Source organism: Xenopus laevis, chromosome 2L (assembly GCF_017654675.1).
Source record: "Xenopus laevis strain J_2021 chromosome 2L, Xenopus_laevis_v10.1, whole genome shotgun sequence".
Classification (NCBI taxonomy): Eukaryota; Metazoa; Chordata; class Amphibia; order Anura; family Pipidae; genus Xenopus; species Xenopus laevis.
The window spans coordinates 73,153,469-73,162,833 of NC_054373.1; the positions used below are offsets into that span (position 1 = coordinate 73,153,469).

Genomic DNA, 9,365 nt, shown 5'->3' on the forward strand with positions numbered 1-9,365 from the left:
GGTTCCGCCCCCGTTGTCATGGGAACCGGACGCCATGCCGCACGGCATAGTACTTGGAAGCAAAGGGGACTAATACCACAGAGGCTTCCTACCGCATATGGTATATTGTGTCATTACCCCCTCAGGCAACACGTCCACAGGTCTAACCTCCCGTCGTACCATGTGCCAAGGGGGATATCGCCCATTGTATCAGGCCCTTCCCGTCTTATTTGATCCCCTCTCTTCCTGTATCTGCCATCCTTGTGCCACATCCATGCAGTTGAGGTTGAGACATTTCGAATCCATCTGTCACCAGGGGGTTCAAGCAGCACTGGAGTACACAGTAGAACATGGGCTATATGCCTTCAATCCACACATTAACCCTGTCTGGGGCTCCGTTGACACTGAGGAAAAAACACAAAAAAAAGAAAAAATTTTTTTTTTTCTTAATCCCCATCGACCCACAGATAGGAAAAAGAGATACTTCCCACTCCCTCTGGTGCTACAATCAAAAAATGTCATAGTGTAACCACAATCTTGAATAAAGAGGGGCAGCTTATTAGTGCCCTCATGTAGTCCAAGGCACAGAGTCCATCACAGATGTCTGCTCCCCCAACCATGGGTGCCTGAGTCCATTCTTGATCCCCCTCCGGGGAGATAGATAGTCATCCACAATACCATTGTCATCCCAAAAAAAGGGGGATGTAAAAAACAACTTGTTCCTGTCTTCTTAGTGAGCAAAAGTTCTAATTACATCCTTAGTAAAATGGAGACATAGGTAATGTCTCATTGGAGACCTTATAATAAATGTTCCTACCGCACACTCGCCTTTCCTCTCACTGCGTTGGTGGTGCTGGTTTCTCCGTTGACCCTGGCCAGGTCCCTTAGCAACAGCAAACAAGAAACGGATCCGCACACACGCTATTATCAGCAGTTGGGGGGACACCCCTCTTTATTATATCACCTCGTGATCAACGTTTCGGGGGGATTAACCTCCCTTCATCAGGATAAGAATACAAATGTGAACAGACCCTATATTGGTGAAACCCCTCCCCTTCCCAGGGTGGGTTAATTAATCAATTAACAAACAACTGTGAAACTTTCAATATAGCCAGTTACATTACTGTGCAAATATATACTTAATTTATCCAGTTTTACTTTATACAATCAGGTTAAAAAGATTTTTTCATAAGACATTTTTTATATATATAAGGGAAAAAATTTTTTTTTAAAAAAATTTTTCTTTATAAAAAACAGTGATAAATATTTAAACAATTCTCCATACACATAGTAAAACGTGAAATGTGCTTACTAAATATTACAGGATCAATTACTCACTGTATAAATAATGTTCTATTATGTATTGATACTCTGTTTATTCTCCATGTGCCTCATCTATAAAGGTAAAACAAGAAAAGGGGTAAGAACAAAGGAAAGAGAAAAATTGAGAATGAGAAAGAACCACCATCTTTAAAAACATCAATAAAAACATTATAAAAAACATGTTAAGCTGTAGTTTTCATTGAGGCCCCTTGGATTCAGTGTTGCTAGTTTCCAAATCCAAAAGGCCTCACGCTTTAATAAAGATTTCTTAATATCATTACCTTGTTGCCTTTCCACTACTTCCAAAACCTGCCATCTCAACTGGGACACATTATGTTTGGCCTCAAAAAAGTGCTTTGCCAATAAAGTTTCTTTTTTATATTTTTCTTTGCCCTTTTGTTTCTTTGTCTCCATCTCTTCACTCCCTGTCATATTCTCTGGTTTGAAATTCCTAATTACACTTTTATGTTCATTTAAACGTATTTTAACAGTCCTCGAAGTCTGTCCCACATATGCCAGCCCACATGGGCACTTCAACAAATATACCACCCCTTCAGTGTCACATGTTGAAAAGGATTTTAATTTGATGTCATATCCCTGACTAGGATGTTTACAGGTCTCCCCCTTTATAATGCCAGTACAGTGCCCACACTTATGGCATGGGTAAGTTCCTATGAGGTTGTGCAATCGTCTTTTGACCGGTTTCCCCTTAAAGTCAGTTCTCACCAGTCCGTCTGATATAGTTCTCCCTCTTTTATAACTGAATAGGGGATGCTCCTTAAACAATTTTCCATAAGTCCTATCCTTTTGCAGTATTGGCCAATGTTGCATAATGACCTTTTTTAAAAAGGCTGAGTGGGGACCGTATGTAGTGACACATACAGTATTATGTTTTTTATGTATCTGATCTTTCGTTTTAAGTAGATCCTTCCTTTTAACTTGTAATACCTCTTCTTTAACCTCATTTAGTTCTTTCTTTTTATATCCTCGCTCCTCAAATTTATCAACTAAGTCATTAGCTTGTTGTACATAGGCTATATCAGAAGATGTTATTCTCCGTGCCCTTATAAATTGGCTTTTAGGTAAACCTCTGGTGACCCCTGCTGGATGAAAACTGTCTTTTCTTAATAAATTATTTCGATCGGTAGGTTTCTTATATAAATCAGTTTTAAAACTTCCTTCAATTAGAGACACCTGTACATCCAGATAATTCACCATTATTGGGTCACTACTCATGGTGAATTTTGTAGTATCATGGATGGTGTTCAGATATGTGTAAAAATCATTCAACAAGTCAGGTGGTCCAGTCCAAACCATAAACATATCATCCACATATCTTTTCCAAATTGCTATGTGTTGCATATATCTCGGATGGTTGAGTATGTGGTTATGTTCTAAATGATGCATATATATATTCGCGTAGGCAGGAGCCATATTGGCCCCCATACTTGTACCTTGCTTTTGGAGGTAATATCTATCATCAAAACGAAAATAATTCCTTTTAAGAATCAAATCCAGGCAGTCACACAAAAAATTAACCTCATGGGCCGGTAGCTTTTCCTTTAGTAAATATTCCCTACAGCATTCAATCCCTTCATCATGCTTAATAGAAGTATAGAGATCTTTCACATCTATAGTACAGATGACAGGTGATGGTGAAGTTATTTTAACATTCTCAAGGGAGTTCAAAAAATGTGTGGTATCTTTTAAGCATGTATCCAACTTCGGTACTATTTCTTGTAAATAGGTGTCTACATAAATGGCTAATGGCTGCAAAAGTGAATCCACCCCGGATACTATCGGTCTCCCTGGGGGATTAATTAGGGTTTTGTGAATCTTGGGCAGGAGGTAGAATATGGGCACCCTAGGATTTTCCTTTAATAGTAAACCTTCCATTTCTGGTGTAATTACTCCCATAATACATGCATCATTAAGGAACATTTGTATATCTTTTCTTAGCCTCTCAGTAGGGTCCTGTGGTAGTTCACAATAATGCTCTTTGTTGGAGAGTTGTCTTTTAACCTCAGTTAAATAATCCTCTGTATTTAATACCACAATACCCCCTCCCTTATCAGCCTTTTTTATAGTCAGACCCTTATCATTCTGTAAACCACTCAATGCATCCCTTTCCTGTTTCGTGAGATTACTTCTTTTAGGTACAGAATACATTTTAAGATTTGATTCAATATCCCTGAGCACCATGTTTGAGAATGTTTCATAGGATGCATTAATAACAGTTGGATTATATGTACTGTGGTTTTTTAATTTACCACTGATAATTTCTTTTTTATTATTACTCTGGGGCCACAGTCCCTTAGATTTATCCATAAAAAACATTTTCAATCTCAGTGTTCTAAGAAACTTAAACATCTCTATTTGTACCATGAAGGGATCACATTTCGCTGTAGGAACATAACCCAACCCCTTATTCAATACTGTCTTTTCTTCTTTGGATAAAGTTTTTGAGGACAAGTTTATCACTAGGTTGTTTACCTCTTCTTCCGTGATCGATTGTCCTTGTCCCCTTGATATCTCTTGTTCTGTGCCGCCTGCCTCGGGTACATGTCTCTGCGATCTGTTCCTGGGTCCCCTCTTGAGTCCCCTCCTTGTGCGCTTGTACCTAAAAAAGGAATGGCTGGTTGTGAGCGGAGCACTCCGCTCCCTGTATCCTGTGAGGACTCCGAGCTCCGCTCCAGTGACTCCGCCGGCGATGTATCGGTGCGACTGTGTTCTCTTTGGCGCTCCGGTGACGTCATCCGGATGCGTCCGTCACGTGGGCGGTAGTATCGTCTAGTATCCCGGCGTTCTCCTCCTCTCCATTGCGCCCAGGTGTAGACTCGGCCCATCTGGTAATCCTGTGTATCGCGCTTGAATTTGCGCAACTTCTTCTGTAATAGGTTACTTTGCAATTTCTCCAACTCGATCTTAGTAGCCTCGATCACTTCAGCAGTTTTTATGGCAGTAAATGCTTCTTTCATATCTTGGGTTAACTTGTGCACTTCCTGTGATATTTCCTTGATTTCCTTTTGCAGCGATTGTATGGTTAGTGTCATCAGGTCCAAGCTGCATTTGTCCAAGATCTGATGCCATCTTTCTTTAAACACAGGATCATCTTTGCACAAAATGGGTTCCAGGTGCACTCTCAACCCTCTGGGGATTCTGGAAACCTTCACATATTCAATTAAAGTGGAAAGGTGCAAGGTAAGGCTCAGTTCTTTCTTCATGATGAAATCATAGTGTTTAAGCAGATTTCTTTCTGGTGTCACAGGGGTTAACACTGGGATGGTATGTGCAGTGCCCAAGATCTCCCTTCTCTCTTCCTCTGTGAATCCAAATGGTGCTGCACACTTTGTGGTGATTTGACTGATGTCTGCAAACGACATTTTGTGCGAGGTGCTGGTGGTATTAAATGCCAAAACAGATTCTGTAATAAATGTTCCTACCGCACACTCGCCTTTCCTCTCACTGCGTTGGTGGTGCTGGTTTCTCCGTTGACCCCGGCCAGGTCCCTTAGCAACAGCAAACAAGAAACGGATCCGCACACACGCTATTATCAGCAGTTGGGGGGACACCCCTCTTTATTATATCACCTCGTGATCAACGTTTCGGGGGGATAAACCTCCCTTCATCAGGATAAGAATACAAATGTGAACAGACCCTATATTGGTGAAACCCCTCCCCTTCCCAGGGTGGGTTAATTAATCAATTAACAAACAACTGTGAAACTTTCAATATAGCCAGTTACATTACTGTGCAAATATATACTTAATTTATCCAGTTTTACTTTATACAATCAGGTTAAAAAGATTTTTTCATAAGACATTTTTTATATATATAAGGGAAAAAAAAATTTTTTAAAAAAATTTTTCTTTATAAAAAACAGTGATAAATATTTAAACAATTCTCCATACACATAGTAAAACGTGAAAAGTGCATATGTGCTTACTAAATATTACAGGATCAATTACTCACTGTATAAATAATGTTCTATTATGTATTGATACTCTGTTTATTCTCCATGTGCCTCATCTATAAAGGTAAAACAAGAAAAGGGGTAAGAACAAAGGAAAGAGAAAAATTGAGAATGAGAAAGAACCACCATCTTTAAAAACATCAATAAAAACATTATAAAAAACATGTTAAGCTGTAGTTTTCATTGAGGCCCCTTGGATTCAGTGTTGCTAGTTTCCAAATCCAAAAGGCCTCACGCTTTAATAAAGATTTCTTAATATCATTACCTTGTTGCCTTTATATAAGAAACCTACCGATCGAAATAATTTATTAAGAAAAGACAGTTTTCATCCAGCAGGGGTCACCAGAGGTTTACCTAAAAGCCAATTTATAAGGGCACGGAGAATAACATCTTCTGATATAGCCTATGTACAACAAGCTAATGACTTAGTTGATAAATTTGAGGAGCGAGGATATAAAAAGAAAGAACTAAATGAGGTTAAAGAAGAGGTATTACAAGTTAAAAGGAAGGATCTACTTAAAACGAAAGATCAGATACATAAAAAACATAATACTGTATGTGTCACTACATACGGTCCCCACTCAGCCTTTTTAAAAAAGGTCATTATGCAACATTGGCCAATACTGCAAAAGGATAGGACTTATGGAAAATTGTTTAAGGAGCATCCCCTATTCAGTTATAAAAGAGGGAGAACTATATCAGACGGACTGGTGAGAACTGACTTTAAGGGGAAACCGGTCAAAAGACGATTGCACAACCTCATAGGAACTTACCCATGCCATAAGTGTGGGCACTGTACTGGCATTATAAAGGGGGAGACCTGTAAACATCCTAGTCAGGGATATGACATCAAATTAAAATCCTTTTCAACATGTGACACTGAAGGGGTGGTATATTTGTTGAAGTGCCCATGTGGGCTGGCATATGTGGGACAGACTTCGAGGACTGTTAAAATACGTTTAAATGAACATAAAAGTGTAATTAGGAATTTCAAACCAGAGAATATGACAGGGAGTGAAGAGATGGAGACAAAGAAACAAAAGGGCAAAGAAAAATATAAAAAAGAAACTTTATTGGCAAAGCACTTTTTTGAGGCCAAACATAATGTGTCCCAGTTGAGATGGCAGGTTTTGGAAGTAGTGGAAAGGCAACAAGGTAATGATATTAAGAAATCTTTATTAAAGCGTGAGGCCTTTTGGATTTGGAAACTAGCAACACTGAATCCAAGGGGCCTCAATGAAAACTACAGCTTAACATGTTTTTTATAATGTTTTTATTGATGTTTTTAAAGATGGTGGTTCTTTCTCATTCTCAATTTTTCTCTTTCCTTTGTTCTTACCCCTTTTCTTGTTTTACCTTTATAGATGAGGCACATGGAGAATAAACAGAGTATCAATACATAATAGAACATTATTTATACAGTGAGTAATTGATCCTGTAATATTTAGTAAGCACATATGCACTTTTCACGTTTTACTATGTGTATGGAGAATTGTTTAAATATTTATCACTGTTTTTTATAAAGAAAAATTTTTTAAAAAAATTTTTTTTCCCTTATATATATAAAAAATGTCTTATGAAAAAATCTTTTTAACCTGATTGTATAAAGTAAAACTGGATAAATTAAGTATATATTTGCACAGTAATGTAACTGGCTATATTGAAAGTTTCACAGTTGTTTGTTAATTGATTAATTAACCCACCCTGGGAAGGGGAGGGGTTTCACCAATATAGGGTCTGTTCACATTTGTATTCTTATCCTGATGAAGGGAGGTTTATCCCCCCGAAACGTTGATCACGAGGTGATATAATAAAGAGGGGTGTCCCCCCAACTGCTGATAATAGCGTGTGTGCGGATCCGTTTCTTGTTTGCTGTTTCATTGGAGACCTTAGCCCCAAAAGGGCTAAATGAGACATTACCTATGTCTCCATTTTACTAAGGATGTAGTTAGAACTAGTTACTAATTACAAGGTCCATTGTGTCTCCCTTTGCACCAACATTAGTTACCTGTTCCCTCCTCTATGCGTGACAGGCACGTGATCAATGATCAGAGAGTGCTTGGATTTGAGCCATTGTCGTGCAACTGGTTGGTCTGCTTTTCCGGATGCTAAGGCTATCCGTATCACACTTCTGTGGTTATTCATTTTCTCTCTATACATATAAATATGCCAATCTTTATATGCACCAATTTGAGCAACTATCGATTATGCCTAAATATGGGAATAGGATACTCTTCTTCCGTTGCTACATCGATGATATCATCATCATGTGGTGTGGCACGGAGGAAGAGTTCCATTGTATGGTATGTGATTTGATTGCTCTAGATAGTCCTGTAAAATTTACTCATGAAATCCCTGCTGAGCGACTACACGTGGAGCTTTGGACGGAGGACGATCATATTGCATTTACTTTGTACCGTAAAAAGACTGATAAAAATGTCCTCCTCCATTACAATAGGACAATGATCAAATCACTACTGATATTACAGTTCTGCAGAGTTTTACGGAACAATTCCAGTGTGACTCTGGCAGAACAACAGTTGCATGACATGTGGGGTAGGTTTAGAGAACAGGGCTATCCTGATAGTGTGCTACAACAGGCACTGGATTCAGCCAGACATCGGATGTCAGCTCCACATAGGGATGTAAATAAACGATCTCGCTTTATATATAGCACCAAATGTTCTACCGGATCAAATATGATAAATAAGATTGTTAAAAATCATTGGAGTATCATCCGGGCTGAAAATGGTCTCAGTAAAGTGGTTCCCAAGCAAATAATGAATTGCTATCAGAGATGCACAAATTTGAGAGACCTTTTAGTAAAAAGTGATCCAGTCAGGTGCTATTCAAAAAAACAGGAGACATGAATACGAAATGACCTACCGGGCTGCTTTAAATGCCCAAGCTGCACCTCGTGTCGATTTATGTCACCGGGCAATAGTTTTTTACATCTGCAAAAATAAGACACCACATTACATGTACAACTACCCATGTTATTTACATGATTACGTGCCCCTGTGGTTTGTCTTATGTGGGCAAAACTGAACAGACCTTACGTTTGCGGATGGATGGACATCAATCCGCAATCAGTACAGAGTTTCGAGATGGCCACACGAGTAAACCGGTGGCAAATCACTTTTTTGAAGATGGGAATAGATTACCTACCCTACGATATATTGCAATTGATCATATCCCCCCCCCCCAGGAGAGGTGGCGATAGATCTAAGATTCTGCTTCAGCGTGAGGTTTTTTTGAATAAAGAAGCTGAACACTCTGACACCAACAGAGTTAAATGAGCACTGCTCTTTCCTAAGTTTTTTTAAACAAAGTTAAATGTGAAAATGTTACAGTGTTAAGAAAGAATGACATGATTCTGAAATATTAGCAACATTTTTGTAACATGTTTATTATTCTGTTGTAGCAAATGGAGGGTTAGATTTACTGTTCTTAGTGACATCTTTTCAAGTTTTCTTCTTTTCTTCACATGGTTTTGGTTTAACTTCTGATGAGGGGTGGAACTTCGCATTACATGTGCCATGGCGGCGACACAGGTTGGGTGAGTGTTAATTGATTTTTATCTATTTATTGACATGATGTTTTAAACTGTGTGTTATTGGTCTTCAAAAAGGTCTTAGGAACAGAGCGAAACGTCGACCCACTTTTAACATGTATCTAATAAATTTGACATTTTAGACTTTGAAAAGGTTCCCAGTGTGCCCCTTATTTTTTGGATTTTTTGCATACTGCTATATTTGGTAGCACCTGGGTCAGAGCGAGTGTTTTGGATTAGTGGTGTGCTGAACTAACTAGACTCAAAGAAAGCACTCACGGCATTGATCATGGAATGAATTTCAAAGTCTCTTTATTCGTGCATGGTGCATCAACGCGTTTCGGCTCTCATAGGGCCGTCGTCAGGATGAAAAACAGGAAGTGAGACAAATCACTAAATAGTCACAATATCCAATCAGCACATCAATATGTAAAACGCATAAAGTTAATAACAAGTAACATCTGCCCACAAGTGTGTTGGTTAATAAATGTGTTCACACCCCCTTGGGTGTCTAAAAAACCATATCACGTGACAAAA

General features: G+C 38.7%; 1 protein-coding gene across 1 annotated transcript; it reads right to left on the reverse strand.

Moving 5' to 3' along the window:
• Positions 1–1,277: 1,277 nt before the first annotated feature.
• On the reverse strand, positions 1,278–5,124 carry LOC121399976. The gene is made up of 2 exons (XM_041582037.1): positions 3,796–5,124; positions 1,278–1,374 (listed from the first exon to the last, which is right to left on the reverse strand). The coding sequence occupies exons 1-2, from the start codon at positions 4,683–4,685 to the stop codon at positions 1,371–1,373; spliced, it is 894 nt and encodes a 297-aa protein (XP_041437971.1). The 5' UTR covers positions 4,686–5,124; the 3' UTR covers positions 1,278–1,370.
• Between the last annotated feature and the right edge of the window lie 4,241 nt (positions 5,125–9,365).